Source organism: Diadema antillarum, unplaced genomic scaffold (genome assembly GCF_040938485.1).
Source record: "Diadema antillarum isolate AM-2024a unplaced genomic scaffold, OU_Dant_1.0 seq00000743_RagTag, whole genome shotgun sequence".
In the NCBI taxonomy this organism is placed as follows: Eukaryota; Metazoa; Echinodermata; class Echinoidea; order Diadematoida; family Diadematidae; genus Diadema; species Diadema antillarum.
The window spans coordinates 65,610-87,247 of record NW_027271640.1 but is presented as its reverse complement, the minus strand read 5'-3'; the positions used below and the strand labels follow the sequence as shown (position 1 = coordinate 87,247).

General features: G+C 39.8%; 1 protein-coding gene across 1 annotated transcript in view; it reads right to left on the bottom strand.

Moving 5' to 3' along the window:
* Positions 1-21,638, bottom strand: part of LOC139738450 (uncharacterized) — an 89,102-nt gene that overhangs the window by 51,486 nt on the left and 15,978 nt on the right. The window contains exons 10-22 of the mRNA XM_071649074.1: positions 20,597-20,731; positions 18,517-18,642; positions 16,182-16,526; positions 14,905-15,033; positions 13,769-13,891; positions 12,664-12,780; positions 11,372-11,513; positions 10,319-10,650; positions 9,545-9,685; positions 5,776-5,892; positions 3,575-3,706; positions 1,823-2,164; positions 572-721 (exon numbers count right to left, since the gene is read on the bottom strand). Of these exons, the coding sequence (XP_071505175.1) occupies positions 572-721; positions 1,823-2,164; positions 3,575-3,706; positions 5,776-5,892; positions 9,545-9,685; positions 10,319-10,650; positions 11,372-11,513; positions 12,664-12,780; positions 13,769-13,891; positions 14,905-15,033; positions 16,182-16,526; positions 18,517-18,642; positions 20,597-20,731 (2,331 nt within the window). The remainder of the gene's footprint in view (positions 1-571; positions 722-1,822; positions 2,165-3,574; positions 3,707-5,775; positions 5,893-9,544; positions 9,686-10,318; positions 10,651-11,371; positions 11,514-12,663; positions 12,781-13,768; positions 13,892-14,904; positions 15,034-16,181; positions 16,527-18,516; positions 18,643-20,596; positions 20,732-21,638) is intronic.

Here is a 21,638-nt window from a genome sequence, read left to right as displayed (position 1 = left end):
TTTTGTGATGGACGGTCACATATGGTCTGTTCTCTGAGTAGCAAATGTAGGTGTGCGCTCTTTACACATTGTGCTGTGTTATGTGACCATAGACAAGAAGACTTCTTTTCCCAATGACAACTCAACTAGCCTGGAACTTAAAGGGATGGCATAGTTTTGGTTGAAACTGGGCTTGAGGTTTCCATTTTTTTTTTTTTTTTTCTGTTGAAGTAATGAGAAACCTCCTATAGAATGAATATGAAAGAGCACACAAATTTAAGAGGAATTCAAAGTATATTTGATAAAAATTGGTTTTGAAATGGCTGAGATATCCAAAAACAAAGAGGTCCAAAAAAAAGGTGGGAACCACCTTTTATAGGGCCAGCTTCATTTTACTTTTTTTATATTCCAGCCATTTCAAAACCTATTTTCATTAAATAAACCTTAAATTCCTCTATGAATTGTATTACTTAAAGCTCTTTAATATTTCAGAAGTGTTTTCGAAATATCTTGCAAAACATTAGAATTTGAAAACCCTATCTCAACCAAAACTATACCATCCCTTGAAATTAGATGGACTTGAAAACCTCACCTCCACTGGCAAAACACTTGTGCTCATCTTCCCCTTGGGGAGAACAGTCCGTAAGACCGTCACACTCAAAGATTCCTGGTAGACAGGTGCCATCGAAACAGGTGAAATCCCCTGCAGGGCAGGTTGGCACCGGGGGCTGTGTAGGAACATCTAGGAAATAGTACCCAAAGAACAAGTGACTGGATTGGATTGGATCAGATTGGATTGGATTGGATGGGATTGTATTAGACTGAATTGGATCGGATTGGATTGGATGGATTGGATTGTATTGGATTGGATGGATTGGACTGGACTGGACTGGATGGATTGGACTGGACTGAATTGGATCAGCTAGGATCACATTGGATTAGATGGCTTAGATTGGATTGGATTGGAATGGAATGGATTAGAATGGATTTCATTTGATGGATTGGACTGGACTGGAGTGGACTGGATTGATTTGGATTGGAGTGAATTGAATTGCACTGCATTGGATAGGATTTGATTGGATGGATTGCATTGGATTGGATTGCATTGGATGGATTGGACTTGATGGATTGGACTTGATGGATTGGATTTGATTGAAATGATTGTATTGTATTAGACTGATTGGAGTGCACTGGATTGGACGGATTTGACTGGATTGGATTGAACTGAACTAGATGGATTGGATTGGAATGGATTGGGTTAAATTGCATTGGACTGGATTTTTGACTGGATTTAGCTGGAGTAATTGAATTCTCTATCATCATCACATACAACCTGCCACCATGCACTAGCAATATACGCGCAGACGGGAAAGCCTTGAAATATGCAGAATAAGGCGACTAGTTGAGAAATAGGGTGAGACAATTGAACAGCATTGCAAAGCTTAAAGTCTGGAAAGGTTAATGAGGACAAAAACGAGAGATTTCTATATTTGGTGACTTATTTTTTCAGGTTTTTGTGGGGGGCCCTGTCATATACAACCATGTACATATAAACATCAGAATACAAATGTCCATGTCATGATTGAAGAGGAATAAGGCCATTTGTCTAAAAACAAAAGAAAATGATCAAGCATGAAGGGATACACAGGGCATTAAAAAAAAAAGTTAAAGTTTGAGCCAGGCTTGATATACTTGAATCTCTTCAAACAAATAGACAGATCTCTACACACCTGAATACATGTATAGACGTGTGGCAAGTTAATGTCAAGCATGCAACTGGACTTAAAAGTAAAACATAGTTTCTGGGCATTCAACTCCTATTTGTTCAACAAACGTGGCATACCTTCAATCGAAACGGCCTGCACAGTCAACTGGAACCCCCGTGACCTGCCGTATGGGCCACCATAAAACTGGATGTAAAAGGTATTTGTGGGCGTGTACAGCATGTTGGGTTCGGCATGGTGATTGTACACTGAGAAGGCGTTGTCATGGTCGTCGTAGTCCAGAGTGGAGCCGAAAGTCAGGAAACCCTTCCAGTCGACATCGTACTCGTTGAAACGGACTATGAAGCGGTAATCTTGCGGCCCCTGCAACAGGTAGACGACGTACGACCTCGCGTCGTAGTTGTTGGGGTAGTTAGGAGACTGGATAGTGATTATCTGTGTTTCGTTCGGCTGGTAGAGCACTAGGAGGAGAAAAAAACAGAGCATTTCTTTTGGTCTTCATTGTCACAAGCACTGGCATGAAGAGGCCACTCAAAAATATTTGAAGTATAAGCCAAACTGAAGATGCCTCAAAGATATGAAGACATCTGACTCATGTCTCATTGCATAATGACCAGCCAATCTCTACGATAGATAAACCTTCATGATGGTAATTACTATTTGCTATCCTTACGCTTAAAAGCAAATGAGCCATACATAATGGTAAAGACATGGGGACACACGAATAGAAAGTGTGCAAAGATTGATAAAACTGAAATCAAAATCATTTGACTGGACATTTCCAGGCACTAATTTGACACACTAATTTATAAAGAAATATACTAGTAGATTATATGCACATTAGTTTTATTTGTCAGACTTAGGCAGAAAAGTGATAAAATCAGCTTTCCAGGAGATTATAGTTTCAAACACTTTCACAACATACTGCTCTAATTTTCCATATTTGCTTTTGCAAATAGTTTATTCCAAAATGTTTTCTTTCTTAAGTGTCCTGTGTCATTTCACTGTGTTATGCATTGTATTGTATTGTATTGTATTGCATTGTTATGCACTGTAATGGTACTAATACACAGTATACACCATATATTTCGCGAGTCTAAATTTTCGCGAATCGGGAATCCCCAACGATTTCGCAAGTGGTTAAATTCGCGATCGTGGATTCCTGTACTAAACGGAGATTTTGCATGTCTTTAATTCGCAAATAGCACCTGACTCGCGAAATTCCCAAAAATAAAAACCTCGCGAAATATTCGGCGTATACAGTAGTGTATTGCTTGGTCAAATGAATGATAATAACAGAAGTGACAACGACGTTCCAGAAAGGCAGGCTTTCAAACAAGCTGGTTTAACCCATTGAAGATGAGTCCCGAGTATACTCAGGCAAGCTTCTATGGAAAATGCTTGTTGTAGCAAAATCAAACCGTCCTCAATGGGTTAAGGGGATTCAAGGATTTTCAGGACTGTTCAAAAAGCTGTTTGTGTGCTTTCTCTCACTTACAATACTCATAAATAATTTAATAAACTCTTTAATCACTTTTGATTCATGATTAAGATGGAGTGCATCAAATCTACACTTCTACTTTTGACCAATTTTCTTCAAGTTTCATAAAAGTTTGATTTTCACCAATGCTGCTATAAACTTCTCCCTTGGAAAACTGAAAAAACCCAGGTTAAAATGGGAAAACAAATTTTTGGTGTACAGAACTTTTTTTGAATACAACTTACACTAACTTTCATGCTTCCAAACTTTACACATGTAGAAAAAAAAAATAGAATAACTCAATCAGAACACAATGAACATCTAAAATCAGCAAATTGCCTCAAAATGATTTCCCCCCTCTAGTTTTTGAGACATACTAGCAAGTACTAACTTAGCTCAGGTTCTGGGCAGGCAAGTTCGTCCGCTGTGCTGTTGATACAGTCGTAGTAAAAATCACAGACAAGGTGAGCCGGGAGGCACTGGCCGGTGCCCGGGCAGGAGAATTCACCTTCTTTACACATACCTGGCAGGAATACACAGAGACAGGAAGGTACATAAAGGCAATGATTTGGCAGAATAACATATCGTCGACTGAGAACCAGAAGGGTGTAATTGCAATTTGGGGAATCAAAGAGTGTGTACAGTTCTGGTCGAGGTGAGGATTTTGCTTTTAACGTTTTGCGAGATATTCAGAAACCACTCTATGAGATGTCAAAGAGCATGCAATTCTAAAGGGTATCAAAAGTTTATTTGATGAAAATCGGTTTTGAAATGGCTGAGATATCCAAAACAAGGTGAAACAAAGAGATCCTAATAAAGTTGTGGCATGTCGCCTTTTATTATTATCACTTTTTTGGATATCTCAGCCATTTCAAAACCAATTTTCATCAGATAAACATTGAATCCTTCTTAAAATTACATGCTCTTTCAAATTTCAGGAGAGGTTTCTCATTATCTCACTTGGAAATGTTCAAAACATGAATCCCTTACCTCAACCAGTACTGTACAGTCCCTTTAAGTTATTGGTATTGCATTTCAGAGGTTGATCTCCTCTGTATATTATGGTGGCAATCTTACATCATTTTCATTTCCAGTAAAATGTTCTAAATCTAAACCACAAGGGCACTATTTTACCCGATATTTGGAACAATGCTATTAAATCTACCCACTTTTGATTGAGTAAACTTTTTATTTCGTGAAAATTGACCTTTATTGTTTTTATTTACGCTCAAAACTAAGAATACAATAACGCCTTTCTGGTTGTCAGCTGACAATATGTCTATTTGGGTACTTCTGAGATACATCTGAGATTTTCAGTATTACGGTTGCAAAGAACTGTAAAGCCAGAAATTTTTTGGAAAGTTTGCAAAAAGCCATGCAAGATTCCCCAAAATTTAAATGCACGCAAAAGTTCTTTCCTACATTATACACTAAATGTCAGTGAAAATTTGCAAAAAATTTCATTCCGCAAAAAAGGCTGTAAGCTCTAATTCCCGAAAAATTTCATGCTCCGAATGTCTCTGGTTTGACAATAATAAATGTTGTCTCATCTCTCTAAAGTTGAATCATTCTTAAAGATACATTGTCTACAAGAAGTGGGCAGCATTCTTGTATTACCAAGGGTAAAATAATGAAAGATAATGATGTTTCGTTTCAATATGCAGAACAGCTTACAGAGATATGTTGTTTTGCCAGCACACTCTAAATCGGCATTTATTTGACGTAATTTGGCAAAACAATGTACATAATGTAGCTATCCAAGCTCCGCGCATCAACACATACTGTGATTTGGCAAAACAACGTAAGTCGACATACATTGACATCTTGCTAACCAGCAAAGACTATAGACAAGGCTGCACACTGGCGCCGGTCCGAAGGTCCAGAATGGTAAAAATCACTGTCCGGCAACTTGGGGCAAGTAACTTTTCAGGAATACTGGTCGGAAATGACCAGTAAAAAAATATATATATCTTTGTCGGGGCCAGTCAAAAAAAGAACAAGTCCGATGAAGGGATGACAGAAAAACAATCACATTGTTCAACAAGTTTTACGCTCGTGATCGTATCAGAATTGTCTGGAATACAGATGTGATCACATACGGCCTGTCTGAGTCTAAATCCCACATTTTTATTCAATGCATCCTGCTGGATGAGAGGGAAACTTGACACCAATGCCATGCCAGCTAGGCCGGCTCGTGGAAATTTCCTTGAAAGCAGAGCAAGAGTCGATCAATAAGTGTTGCCACCCAGGGAAAGAATGTGCGTGTTCATTCCTTTATTCCGACCAGTTCTAAACCGCATGTAAATTGCAGGGGTCCCCATCCCACGGAACAAGGGAATGGAACTCTTAATGGTTACAAGTTTTGTTCCCCACCCCCCCCCCTTTTCTCAGACGCCTAAGTTTTAGGTTGGGACTAGTGAAAATGGAAAAACTGGATACCTACCGGTCCAACAGGCACGTGTTGGACCAGCAGAAAAAAAATGGGTAAGTGTGCAGCCCGGCTATCGAGTCACCACCCGGTTTCAACCAAGTCTCACTACAGACCAATAAGATAATTACCCAATTCAAAGAAAACTGGCCAAAGTCACTTACAGTTGAACTCGTCATCGTGTTCAGGGCAGTCGGATCTGTAGTCACAGCGGAAGTCAGCGTGGATGCAGATGTCTGTACCCTGACACTGGTACTCACTGGAGTACGTGCCACACGTTCCTGCGAGAAAATACATTATCGACACAGATTGAGTAATGAAGTCAGAAAGACAGACAAACAGAGATAACCAATCATAAATTTAAAATTCCTAATGATCTTAAATTTCTAATTTCTAATGATACTACCCAGACACATGAATGAGGAGACACAGTTAGACACATAGGTTATCAACATATGACACACGCATGGACAGACAAGCACTCTATATGGTGTCCATGTAAGAAACAAGGCAATCGCCAAATTGTGTCTCGCCCATTCGCGCACAAGGAATTAATATTTTTTATAACTCCCAGAAGTTAATTGACCTGCTTATGACCTTTGACCTTGTGGTGACCTTGAACACCCTAAGGGACATTTACCATCCAAGTTTGGTCACAAACGGACAAAGGGATCAAAAGTAATGAGCCGTAATCGAAACGCGCCATAAAAACTTAACATCGGGCCCTTAAAATTTATTGACCCCTTTCTGTGACCTTTGACCTTGTGATATCCTTTAACTCCCCACGGGACATCTACTGTCCAAGTTTGGTCACAAACGGACATAGGGATCAAAAGTTATGAGCCACAATCAAAACGTGCCCTAAAAACATAACATTGGGCCCTAAAAGTTTGTTGACCCCTGTCTGTGACCTTTGACCTTGTGACGACCTTCACCTCCCCAAGGGACATCTTCCATGCAAGTTTGGTCACAAACGGACAAAGGGATCAAAAGTTATGAGCCATAAACGAAATGCGCCCTAAAAACTTAACATTGGGCCCTAAAAGTTCGTTGACCCCTGTCTGTAACCTTTGACCTTGTGGTTACCTTCAACTTCCCAAGAGACATCTACACTGTACCATCACCCAAGTTTGATTGCCATTGTAGCAACATGTGCTGAGTAACATGTGATAAGAGAGTCTTGCAAGTAAACTTTAACGTATGACCTCAAATGACCTTTGACCTTATCATGTGACCTCTTACGGCACCATAACATGAAGGTACCCCCAGTGCATCCATCACCCAAGTTTGATTGCCATTGTAGCAACATGTGTCGAGTTACAGCTGTACATGTGATAAGAGAGTCTTGCAAGTAAACTTTAACGTATGACCTCAAATGACCTTTGACCTTATCCGGTGACCTCCAACGGCACCATAACATGAAGGTACCCCCAGTGCATCTATGACCCAAGTTAGGTTGTAATCCAAGCAACTTATGTGAAGTTATTTGTCAAAAGAGAGTCTTGCAGGTAAACTTTAACGTAGAAAAGAGAGTCTTGCACATACTCTTTAATATATGACCTCAAATGACCTTTGACATCATCACATGACCTCTGACAACACCATAACATGAAGATACCCCTAGTGCTTCTATCACCCAAGTGTGGCTGCCATTGCTGTAACAGTTGCCAAGTTATGCATCATAAGAGAGTCTTGCAGGTAAACTTTAACATTTGTGACGGACGACGGACGACGGACGGACGACGGACGGACGACGGACGGACGCCATTTGGATCCCTTAGTCTCGCCTTCACCTCCGGCGGGCGAGACAATAAAAGTCTTGTCATGTTACAAAGGGAGACCTAAATACAGTACTCTCCGCGTAATCGGGTATCTCTTAAACGGGTACTCCGTTTAATTGGGTAGTAATATCAAAATCAGTTCCAATGCACATTAAAATTACCTGATAATCAGGTTGCCTCTCCGCATAAATGGGTAAATAATTTTCTTCTTATCTAACTTCTACCCCCATTTTATTGCAGATAAAAACTTTAAGAAATCATGAATGTCACATTTTCTATGGCTAATCGCATTCTCTCCTTGATTTGCAAAGAAGACCAATCATTTGGGGAGTGATTAAACATGAAAACACATGTACCAGTACCGACTTGCCACATGTAAACAAACATTACACATGTAGCTGGCACTCACAACTGCATAGACAGACAGGAGTTGAACACACTTGCGCTCCTCCCTTGCTCTGCAACAACATTCACAATACGAGAAGTTTTCAACGAAAATCAGGCCATTCACCAGCTCCATAATTTTGCTTTTCCCCAGTCACTTCTCGAAAAGTAACCCGAGGTTCTACGTGACTAGTGCACGCAAAGAGACATGTTCATTTCGGGAAACGCCTGCGTGTTAGCGAGGAGTCTATAGTCAAACAACAAAGCTTTCTGACAACATATTTATCCATAATATTGCTCGTGACTGAGCCAGTGTAAGGTATGTAAAATGTGCATTGCAAGCACGCGTGTTAAGCATACAATGCATGTATGTATGTACATACAAATTGTGTGTGTCAATTGTGAATAAGACGTGTTCTTCTGTTAATCGCGTACTCCGCTTAATCGGGTAAGAAACGCTCTGCCCGAGCCTACCCGATTATGCGGAGAGTACTGTATAGATTTTTTCAGGAGCCTAGCAAAAAGAGACTGACAGACAGACACACAGACAAACAGACACGCAGGCAAAGAGACGTAGATAGACAAATTACACTATTATAAAATGAAATGCTGCAAAATGGCAATATAGGTGAGGTTAAGCAGGCAGACAGAGAAGCCATTTCAAAACGACCTGAATCAATTTTTCTTGATTTTACGTCCCAAGAGATACCACGAACTGTTTACAGATTGCCTCGGTATCTATTGTATGTGGCAAGCATTTTTCATAAATTTCAAGTTTTCAAAACATGAGTTAACACACATCTATGAAAATGAAAATTTTCTCTTATTGTATATGGCGTCGTAACAGTTTTTAAGTTTGTTGATTATGTCCAATGTGTTATAACATTTCTCCGTAGGCAACATTTTGGGGTACCGTATTAATAATGGCTTTGAGGTGAATGTATATGACAAGTCTTGCTTTTTTAGCTTCCCCTCAATTTTCAACATTATTCAGCTGAAATCGTGCATCTGGGCATCACAATCTATTGTGTGATCATACTACATTTTGACATATTATCTGTAATATGTTGTCCCATCAGTAAGTTTTCACTGGTTGGTTAGTCTTTGCTCGAGGCTGATCATCATCACAAAGACTTTGCACTTTAAAGAAGAAATCCACTCCTGAATTTTATGTATTAATAAGAAAGAAAAAAAAATTCTTTGCAGAACAGTGCAAAAATGATCAAAATCTTATAAGAAATAAGGAAGTTATGACATTTTGAAATTTCAAATTTTTTTTGGAAAAACACTTCTTGACCAGACATTATGAATATTCAAATCAGCAAGTCGATGTCATGATCTCATAATTTCTTACGTATTTCACATACAGAAATGGAAAAAAAATCTAATATTTTGCCTGTATACATATAAAACCTGCCTTAAAACCACTCAAAATAAAAAAGAATAAATGTTAACTCTGATATATTTTGGTATGGGAATATGCTTTAACCTGTATTAGCTAAAAATAACAATTTTTCCGAATTTCATATATAACATAAATGAAAAATTGTGAGGGCATGACATCATCAATTCACTCACTTGAATATTCATAAGGACTAGTAAAGAAATGTTTTCCAAAGAAATGTGAAATTTCAAAATGTCAATTCTTCCTTCTTTCTTATTCAATTTTTGTCATTTTTGGATCACTCTGTAGGGATTTTTGTTTTCTCTTTTAGTGTTTATTTATTTTGGGGTGGATTTCCTCTTTAATCAACATCAAGTGACTCACCGCGTTCTGGGTAGGTGCAGTTATATTCATCATCTCCAGTGAGGCAGTCATAGAAACCGTCACAGTAGTAATACTCTGGGATACACTCCCCATCCTCAGCACACTGGTACGCTGTGTCCTCACAGTCCGGATGGTGATGGTCTGGTAGATAGACGGAAAATAAATTGATACTGGTAAACTCTTTATGTGCCAAGGTGAAAACCCCCTTTGTGTCACATTATTCTGAGACAGCAAATGTAGTCAAATCTCTGCCGGTCGTTTATAATTACATCAAAGGAGAGTAATTAGTTTTTACTACATCTGGTACAACTCCATGGCTGCAGTCAATTTGGCAGGGATAAACTCTTGCCCCCCACCCCACTCAGGTGGTCATTTGTACCGCATGCACATTCTTGACTTTTCAGGTAAGGGGTATATTACAGGGGCTCAATTCAGAGGAAAAAATCCTGAAAAATCGTTGAAATAGGGGGTCTTTTGGTATTTTTCTCAAATTTTTTCAATGAAGGGCACTTTGGAAATCTTAACCGAATAATCCTGAAATGGGATTTCGAATAGGGTTAGTTTCAAACCCCCCAAAGTCCGTGACAGGGGTAATTTGCTGCTTCAGAGCTCTTCCAAAAGGGTGCGATAGGGGGTTGAATCCTCATCCATTCCCATCCTTAAAGGGGATATCTCTAAGAATCTGAATCAAGCATATGTGTACGGTTGACCGCCTGAGTTGGGGGCCAGGGGGGAGAAGAGTGGATGAAAGGACAAATCCGTGGTGGTACTCACGATCAGGATTTACGGCTACCATGGAGATATAGAAGCCCCTGGTGCCCACGTACTCCCCGCTGTGATAGGCGATGGAAACTTGATTTGTGTGGGACAACAGGATGACTGGATTGAAGCGGTAGAAGCTGTGGGCAAATTCAGTTGAATGGTTGGAGACGTCGTGGCCATCGAAAACGACCAGGAACGACTGGAGCCCGAGGTCGTAGTCCAGGAAGTCGAAGTGGATGACGGTGCCCTCGGGTCCGGAGATCTGCCAGAGTTGGTAGATGTTGGGGTCGGGCGAGTCGGGCCAGTTTGGCGAGGTGATGTTGTAGCGCTCATGCATGGCCAGGCTTACAACTTCTACATTACATACCAAAGAGCAAGCATAAGGCAATGAAACCTCCATGTTGTCATCTTTGAAGCTAAAACTGAATCATTACCTATAACTTGTAGGAGACACGAGAGACTTACTTAAGTGTCGTCTTTAGTACAGGACTGCTCCCCCCCCCCCCCCCCGATTCCATATTTTCAGAAAAAAGAAAACATTGTTAGCAAAAAATTGACAAACTGCCCTATAAACTAACATCAATCAGTTGCAATAAAAATAAGTTGATGCAAGGAATCAGTACTTTAAAAAATAAAAATAAAAAACATAACCGTCTAGTCAGCAGCTCTTCCAATTCTTCTTCCTGATATTCCCATTAACACTTTCTGCTCCATGGACTTTGGACAGGGTTTATAATGCTTACAGGTTTTTTTGTGCCAGTCAGCACTCAAAGCACACAATGGGATGATGTAAGAAAATGAAGGCTTTCCCAGTGTATGGCTAAAAAAGCCAAATACAGAATACAATTGTACAGTACCACAAATAGACAAAATTTAAATGTTGAGGATCAGTCCTGAATATACTCTAGGCAGGGGTTAACGGGAAATGCGAGTTGTAGCAAAATCAAGCTGTCCTCAATGAGTTAAGACTGGAATTGGCAAATAAATATGTAACTCCTTCCTTAAATGTAAGAGAATACGCAATGGGCATACGTAAAATCTTAATGGTATGCATTAATTTCAAACGTGGTCTCACCGGCTCCGTGACTGCTCTCGCAATAGAACTCATCTTCTCCGCCCAAGCAATCGTAGTAGAAGTCACACACCCAGTAGGAGGGAATGCAGTTTCCATAGTTGCAGCTGAACTCGTCCAATGCATTGCACTCACCTGACAGTATGTGGGGATCAAATGATAGAGCGATACAGAGTAATGTCATAACAGAGAGAGGTTGAAGTTGGTAAGGGCGAGAGAGAGAATATACGTCGATGATGTGTTTGTACTTGTGTGTGTGGGGGTTGATGCCAGTTTGGGGGTCACAGGGAAGTGAAAATAAAGCCCTGTTTTAACAGCTAGAGCCTTTCAAACTAGAGCTACTGCAGCATCGTCTGGGCATTGTCAGGGTTATTTTTTTTCACCCTGCATGTTAAAATAGTCTTCGCAAAATCTTGTTCGGACGTTGTCGCAGTGACTTTTGCCAAAGACTACCCTAGCATTAACCTGGCATTAACGTGGCACTGCCCTGACTATACCCTTCTATCAAAACACAACTCTGGTAACATAACTTTGATACATTCAACCCACATGAGCAACATTCCAGGCAGAAAATCATTGACATGCCATGCACCAATCACATGCATGGATTGTAACCATAATGATCTCTATGTACTGTAAAAGTGGAAATTTTCGCGGTGTTCAAATTTTCGCGCATTTCGCGCAACCAGAAACTAGCGCGAAAATAAAAGCACGCGAATATTTTTGCTTGCCATATGTGCCTGTGCGTGATGTCTTGATTCCGCGGAATTAAAAACACGCGAAACTCTTCCGACTCGGCCAAGCGCGAAAAATTAGTCACGCGAAAATATCCACTTTTACAGTAGTTGAGATCAGTGATTGTATATGCACAATCTAGAACAGTAGGCGGCGCTGGCCAGTAGGTGTGGTGGCTGCATCAGTGGTGACAACCCCCTTTGTAGAAACCTAGGGTACTCATGTAAGGTTTTCTGAGTGTGTCTGTTCAAATGGTACCACTCATCCTCTCTTTTATTGGAATTTTACAGGAATTTTGTTCTCCAGACGTTACAGTAAGGTCTGTTAAACAGGGCTTAGGGCACTTCAGAGTAAGCTCATGTGCACATTGATACAAATGACTTTTCTCTTTTCTCAGTTGGTTATATAGGCACTTTATTCTTTTTCAATGGGACATAAACGATTTAAGCTTGCCCAATGTAACAATTTATAGCAACAATATACAATTTCTGATACATCAACCATTACTTCAGGCATGACGAAACAAACCACGTAACACGACGTAACTCACCGCACACCTGGGGCCACTCATCAGAGCCATCGGGACAGTCGAAGAAGTAGTCACACGCCTGCTGTTCGGGTATGCACAGTCCATTTGCGCATTGATATTGGAATGGCGAACAGGGACCTGGCATATAAGACACACAGGCCAAGTACTGAATACTTCATATATTTCACAAGGTTTTTATTTCCATGAATTTTGGGAGCCGGGTGCCACTCACAAAATTTTTTAAAAACACACGAAAATATTAACTCTGATGCCGCCATGAATATGACATGCACAAAGACATTTCTTCCTTCATGACTGTACCCCATGATCACAAATAACCACAAGCAAAATTGTCAAGAAGTCCTGATTCGAGCAAATTTAGACTCACTAAATTTTTCAATTGACATCTCTTTTTTGTTTAAATCGGTAATACAGTACACACACCAACTTTTTTTGTACATTACATTACAAAGATCCATCAATTGCATAAGTTATCAAACTCTAGAATTGTCAAACTGTGCTCCTTTTCACTTGAATTAATTTTTTAATGCTTTGCCACATACATTGCTTTCACGGTACCCACGGTGACCTGGTAATACACAGCCCAGCTGGGACACTTGTTATCATGACTTCCACACAATCACAATATACAACATACAGTTGTACTGACAACAGAACTGGAATTGCCATTGGAACTGCAAAACCAAGGTCTCATTTCTTGAAAATGTAATGACAGCAATTCTTGGTGGAATATTTTCAGATGACAGTTTCTTGAAGATAGCAACAGCCAATCACGAAGCAGGACTGCTGTTATTACACTATGACACTAACTGCCATAAGATCACAGGAACTTTCATGATATAATGAGCCCAGACGAGGCCGTGCTTGATGCAGATATGATGCACACACAAATTTTTCACTATTTCACTCCAGTTCTTAAATTGCACACAAGTCTGAGTACCTGCTGTTGAGGTAATTTTTCTGCTACGCCTACACATGCTACCTTCACTTGCTTATTGTGTTTACTGATTTCATATCATTTTCGGGACTCTTTCACACAACCTTTACTGTGCTGCTCAGGGGTACTCAAAGATCACAAAGGGCAAAATTATCTCAATCAACCTACCTATATCATAGCAGCCCACTTCATCCTCGCCTTCTGAGCAGTCTGCTATACCATTGCAATGCCTGTGTTCAAACAGACACTCGCCGTTCCTGCACTCAAACTGATATTCTCTGCAGGCGGATGCTGGAGTAGGGTTAAAAGAATGACAGATACAATGAAATCCAGTGATCACGAGCTTCTCAAAACAGCTAATTCTCCCATAGATTCAGTGCAAGGCAATCACAGCCCCCCCCCCCCCCCTGCACCTATAGGCAGCAGGTTAACTCTTCCTGCTCCAGGCACTTTGGACAGTGTGCAAAATACCGAGTTGTCTGTGCTAATCAACACTCAATGCACACAAACAGTTCATATCATGTACATATCTGGACAGGTGAAGATGTGCCTGGAAGTCTTGCTTATCCATAAATCTACCCTTGTCATGCATTCTCCATATTGATTGGGAGATGTTTGGCAAATTTCTATTTGTGTGACTGAGAAACAATATACTTTACATCCAAGGTTTGGCATCGGCAACAGAGTTTCCACATGCCAGACTTCACTGATTGAAATTAAGGACTATCAAACCCAAATATAATCTCACCAGTGGGATTGTTGGGGGTTATTCTGAACTTGGGGAAAAGACAGGTTCAAGCAGTGTCACCATAACCAAAATAAATCAGTAGATAACAACTTACAGCATACAATATATTTTTTATACTAGTTCCAATATAATATATAGTCTTAATATAAGGGGGGATTGAAGCCATGAACAATAAAGCAGATTTAGTGAATACACAAAATTTAGTGAAATATATGTATGTTAAGTGAAGTTTGATGGAATTAGGACAAACTGCTCAAAATTTATAAATTTCTAAATTTGTGATCAAATCACATGCGGCCATTGCTGGATGGGAAGGCTACAACAGTTCAGGATGTTACAATAGTACAATGATACAATGAATCATAAAGCTGAAAAAATCTATGTGGAATAAACGTACAAATCAAGAAGGATAGCAGGGGAGGGGGACTTTTATGAATACATTTTATTTAATATTTTCAAGCTGTTGCTTCCAAAAGACATAGGCCTAGTAATTTCCGTAGACTCAATACAGAGACACCTTGCTCCTACAAGGAACGGGATAGAGTTGCAAACTCACCGCATCCATGCTCATCCTCCCCATTGGAGGGGCAGTCATGGTAACCATCACACCGGTAGCTCTCTGGGATGCAGGTCTGTCCATCGACACACGCCCACTGGTTGGCCGCACATGTCACAGGAGGAATGGCTACCATGCACCACAAGTAAACAAAAAGAAAAGAATTATGGTTTCCACACATTGTTCATGAATCATTGACAATGGATACTACCAAATTTAAGTTCTCTCCTTCCAAACTTCTGATTTGAAATAGAGATATCATTGATATTTTTTTCATTTTTCCAGGGCCCTGTTTTATGAAGAGTTAAAATTGATTATATAGTTGATTTCAACTGCAAGTCTATGGCAGCCTGTGTGATAAGGAAATTTAAAATCGATTTTAACTTTTGATAAAATAGGGTCCAGCTTTGACACTGTCTTCTGGGCACTAAATATCCATAAAGATGCCAATATTAGGAGTCTCTCTTCATAAGGGAAACTTTGTATCTTAGACTGAGTTGACCTCTACAGCATGAAAAGAATCACATCACCTGTAATTACTTTCCTAACAGATGTTTTCCAAAGGTGCATATTTTCTTGCAAACCCAACTCCTCCGAAAATAAAACTCTCCAGATAGACATCTACCAATGAGTCCAAATGCAAATTAACCTTCACAAACACACTACCTTGCATTCTAATATATTCTGCAAATAAATGAAAAAAGGATATATATCTTGAAGGTACTGCAGTCTGTCTACATTACTCAATATGACTCAAACATGACTCCTGGGTTAAGCATTCCATAGTTACCTTAAGCACAAAAATATGACTGACGTACTCAGACCTGTGCATCATTTGTATACTAAACCAATGTGACACCAGCCCTTAATGAGCTTCACTTTTTGCTTAAGGGGATGGTAAAGTATTGGTTGAGATGGAAGATTCAGATTTTAATTTTTTGCAAGACAATCACAAATACTTATGAAATATTTGTGAGCATACAATTCTAAGAGGAATTAAAAGCATACAAAAATCAGTTTTGAAATGGCTGAGATATCCAATAAACAAAGTAAGAGAAATGGTCCCAATAAACACCTTTTATTACAGTAGGAGCTCTTAGTTTATGGATATCTCACCCATTTCAAAACCAATTTTTATCAAATAAACTTCTGAATTCCTCTTAGAATTGTATGCTCTTTCATATTTCATAAAAAGTTGGGGACCTGAAGCCCCATCTCAACCAAAACTATACCATCCCTTTAAGAGCTCTCCACTTTTCCATTGGGGGAATTCTCACCCCCAGCCGTGTATGCTGACACAGTAGCCTGGAACCCTTCACCGGGCTCAATCCCAGCTCTAAAAGTCACCCAAACCTCGCTTGCGGGTATGTAGACTCTCATCGGTACGTCCCTCGCGTGGTAGATTGCCAGCGTGGAGGAGAAATTTGATGGGTCCAGGCCAGCACCGAAAATCAGCACGGCCAAATCGTTGACGGAGAAGAAGTTAAAGTCGAACAAGATGTGGTAGGCGGGGTCAGTGACCGCGAAAGAGTAGTGGAAATCACTGAAATTGCCAGGGTAAGGATCGGGGTAAAGGGGCGAAGTGAATTCCAGCGTCTGCTGAGGACTGAAGGTCCGATCCTCTGTTAGATTGGGAAAGAATAAGGCAGCCAATATTTCACGGCAGATACATGTACAGTGCATGTAGTGTTTCTTTCAAACTGTACAATTCATAGTGGTTAACCAAAGCAAGTGGTACTTTAATGCTGTCATCTGTATTTTTGCATAATTCTTTACATAAATCTATGTGCCATCACACACACACACACACACAAAATAATAACATGGTAGCACACTGGCAACTCTTGCTTCATGCTCCTTTGTCACCGTACTTTAAAGGGATCGTACAGTTTTGGTTGAGACCTAATTTCAGGTTTCTAACATTTTTTTTTTGTGAGATAATGAGAAACCTCTTTTGAAATATGAAAGAGCATGCAATTCTATGAGGAATTCAACATTTGATGAAAATTGGTTTTGAAATGGCTGAGATATAAAAAAAAAGAGCGATTCTAATAAAGTGTGGGACCCACACTTTATTACAATCGCTTTGTTTTACTTTGTTTTTGGATGTTTCATTCATTCCAAACCCGATTTTCATCAAATAAACTTTGAATTCCTCTTAAAATGGTATGCTCTGTACAATATCATAAGTGTTTTCTTGGTATCTTGCAAAAAGTTAAAAGCCAAATTCTCATCTCCACCAATACTGTACTATCCCTTTAAGGTAAAACCAGATTTGTGACGTGCAAGTGGGCACACTGGCACCAAGATGTCAGCCTCATCGTTGGCTAAATTTGGACATGTGATCAAAATTGCCTGAATGTCAGTATAACCCTAGCTGCAGCCTATTTCAGAAGGTACTCAGTGTCAACAAGTGACTAATGATATTCTACAGTAGACCCTGGACCTTTCCATTGCTAAATTTAGGAACGAGAAAAAAACATATCTTCCTCATATTGTTCTAAAACTTTTCTGTGACAGCCAGCTTCACAGAACAAAAAAAAAACAAAACAAAAACAAAAAAAAAAGAAACAAACTGCTAAGGTGTGAAATCAGCAAATAACCAATCAGAATGAAATAGAGATATGCCAAATGTTGGATTAACATTATGTTTTCGTGAATTTGGAAGTACGACAATTTCCAGTGTGGATGACTTAAATGCGAATGAGAGTTACACACACATATTAAATAAAAAATAGGTATTATAACCATACATGGAAAAGCAATGGATTTTCCATCATTGAGATAATAAACACTTCATTGTAAATAGGGAGCACCTATTTGTTGGTTTTTAACTTCATGAATATCAGTACACTCATGAAATTTGTGAAAATTTTAACACCACAAAATATTCAAGTATGGCACACACCATGCTTTGTCAATGTAATCCATTGAACTCTTTCCGTTTGAATATTACAGAAGTTATCTCCTGGGAAGTTCACTTTCAAGAACAATCTTGAGTACATTGTACAGTATAATGGGCCAAGTTACGCGAGTAAGAGTATTAAGGAGCTTCACATATTTCTTTCTTCCAGTCTGTAATGATGAAGAGGCTTGAAATGTGGACTGACCAATAGCGGGCATCTCTATACTGCAGAATATCATTTGGTACATTTAATTCTCTGTGTGCTTTAAGTGCCAATTGACACAGATAAACCCATAGCACTGTACACACTGTCCAAAGTCCCCGGCATAGAAAGTGTTAAGCAATGTCAGTGATGAGGGACTGATTACTTCATACCACCTTGTCATTTTATAGGTATGTAAACCAAGTTATCTCCAGGGCTTGTCTATCTCAATACTACAAAAGTGCAAACTTTTGCACAATATCAAATTTCACACCTGGCCAATTTCCATGAATTTGATTTGTTTCACATTTTCAAGCATGGTTTCCATACATACTATAACATTCCACCCCCCCCCCCCCCCAAAAAAAAAAAAAAAAAAATCAATTTAGATTCAAAGTTCAGTATTGGGCCAATTTCAACAACAACAAAATATCCACACCTCAAAATATTCCAAGTTTACAGTACCAGCATCATGATGACATCACAAACCTGGTCCCATACTCACCAATGATGGCGTCCCATCCGCAGCCCTGTTCGTCCTCTCCGTTGACACAGTGGTGGTAGAAGTCGCAGCGGGAGTAAGAAGGGATGCACTTCTCGGGGCACGCAAACTGAAAGCGGGTGCAGAAGTCTACAATGCAGCAGATCAAAAAAAAAAATCAAATTTGCTGCAAATTTTCTTACCCTGTTCTGGTCCTGAGTACACTTGGCGAGATGTCAAAGGGAAATGTATGTCAGAGCAAATTCGGCTCATCTTAAATAATTATTTATATGTTAACCTTATTGCATCCATAATGTTCACTCTCTAATCATCAGTGTAAGATACATAAGGTGGTAACAGTCCCTGGTGGGTGAAAGATTTAAGGTTAACTTCGGGGAAACTTTGACTCTCAATAACAGCACACATATCCCTTTTCTCCTTTTATGTGCAGAGTGACATTAGCAAGCTTTAGATCTGCAACGTGAACGTTAAGATGACAGTTGCACTGACCACTCTCCTCTCTCCCTGCGTCTTGTTCCAAAGTGGCTTTAAACTGCACAAAGACATAGCCTACACAAACTAAAATAGCACCCCCATGCTTTGTTCAACATACTGGCATCAGGTAGCTGTGTTGTGAATTGGAGGGGACGCTAACAATAATATATGGCCATGAACCGTCTTGAAAACTCAGACAACGCAAGATCGATTTTGATAAGTGGTCGTGAGTATACAGAGAACATTTATTTTTTCCTCTTAACCCATTGAAGGCGAGTCCCGAGCATGCAGGCAGGTGTCTATGGGAAATGCGTGTTATAGTCCGTCCTCAACAGGTTAATGTTTGCGTCGCTGATTTAAAGCTCCCTACTGTAAAAGTATTGTGACGGTATGGCATCCATTAGAATTATTACATTGTGGCAGGGCATACAACACATCAGTCTGCTAGGATTGATAATGGGTGTTTAAATTATTACAATCTAATAGTTTTTGGACATGGGATTAAACAAGTGCAGAGTAAGTGTTCCTTGCACTGGTTTGCACATGCACCTGATGACGTGCATACATTATTGGGTGTCTGTTGGCACGCAAAATGGGTCACAAGCATTTCTATTTTTATGAAATCAAGGCCGAGTTGTGTGCACTCATCAAACAATGTAAAATTCACAACGTCACGGTGCTATATAAGTGCTTGCCCGATTGCCCGGGGCAAGTCAAAGTCAAAGTCGGGCAAGTGTTTTGAAACAATGAGAAAAAGATGCTTGTCCAAATTGGGAGAGCAAAAAGTTTTGATGCCATCTTTTTTATCACTTTTCCCCCTTCAAACCCATGAAGTCAACGATACAGAAACCCAATGACAATGACAGTTTTAAATAATGCAACACGCTTTCATTTCATTTCAGCAACTTTCCAACACTTGTGTGAAGTCCAACACTTGCGTGAAGAATCCCCATTATAATGCAACACCAACACTCAATCAAACAAAGTTTGTTACCCCAATGTGAGTGTGGATCAATATGTGCTGTTTATTCAAATGATTATGTTTAATATCAAGCCCTTGACTTTGAAGTGATTTCCTATATCATTTTCTTATATTTTGGGACTTTCTCAGGCAAGTGTTCTGCAACAATTCTAACATCTGCTTGCCCACCCACTTTACTTACTGCCCGATATGCCTCTATTGGCATGTAGGGCAGCAACGAACATCCTCCACTTCTGACGGTCCAGGGTGAGTTTCTGGATAGATCCCCATGTATGTTTAGGGGCCTTTATTTCTCCCTCCACCGTTCTTCTCCAGGTGGTCTTGAGACGTCCCCGCTTTCTCTCTCCTTCAGGTGCCCAGTGAAGTGCTATATACATGAGTGATATCTTGAGCACCCATCCTGAGTACATACCCAATCCATTTCCATCTTCGTCTCAGAACAATAGTACTCATGTCTTCTTGATTACATTTGGAGAGCAATTCTTTATTAGATATCTTGTCAGGCCAGAAAATTAGAAGGGTTCTTCTGAGGCTTGGTGTATGAAAGACTGACAGTTTGACAGTGCCCATCCAGGCAAGTGATTAAAAAGAAATTATGAAGGGCCCGGGTGTGAGCCCTGAACTTACCACAAAACTGTTCGTCTCTGCCCTCATTGAAGCAGTCATGGATGTTGTCGCACTGATAAACCCCAGGGATGCACTGGCTCCCGTCCCCACAGTCATACTGGTCCCTGGTGCAGCCTGATGGCATAGGGGGAACAGCTGGGGGGAGGGGGGGGGGTGGGGTGAAGAAAGCCACATAGGGTGATGAGTGGGTGCATCTATACTGTCCCTAAATTGCAAATCTCACCACAAATCTCACAGCATGCTTTTCCAGTCAAACCTTAACCTGTTGAAACCTGTTGAGTATACTTCGGCAGGTGTCTATGGGAAAGGTGTATAATAGCAAAATCAGTTAGTCGACCTCAACGGATTTACACATATCATTTAAGGCTGTCTCAGCATATTCTTGGTTTGGGAGATTTCTTGACAGAGTTACTTGGTACCCATTGTTCTAATTACCTACATTTGAAGTTTGGAATGCTAAACTTGAGCAAAGTGTGATTACGATTTAAAGACTTTCCAGTATACCCAAATTTCTTTTGTTTCTTGTTGGTGTTGTTTTATCTCAAGTTGGATTCCTTCATTTTCCCCACACAGGATATGTGACAGAAGGAATAAAAATAGTCAAACAAACCTACTAAAAGTCGGCATTAGCTTTCATACCTGGACATACATACATATACGTACAATATGCTTTAATAGAATGGTGCTCATTGGTTAATCTGGTTACCCTTTACATTTGTCATGGAGTTTAAATATGCTCTTTTTGTTCCACACATATCACATTGAATTGTGACTCAATGTGCCATAAACCCTGTAGTAACTTTCAAGGTCCTTTTCTCAAAACTGGTTTCTCTCCATGCCAGACTTTCCAACATTTATTTTAAAGGTGGGTCAGAAACATCTAAAACTCACATTATGAGTCATTCATCATTCTAAAGCATAGAATCTCTTTCAGCATACTTTTACTTTCGAATGAAAAAACTAAACAAAACAAATCATTGTTGCTGTTTGTTTTGAGGTGGTTTGGTGGGGGGTTTTACGTTGAGAGGAAAAGTAACAGTCT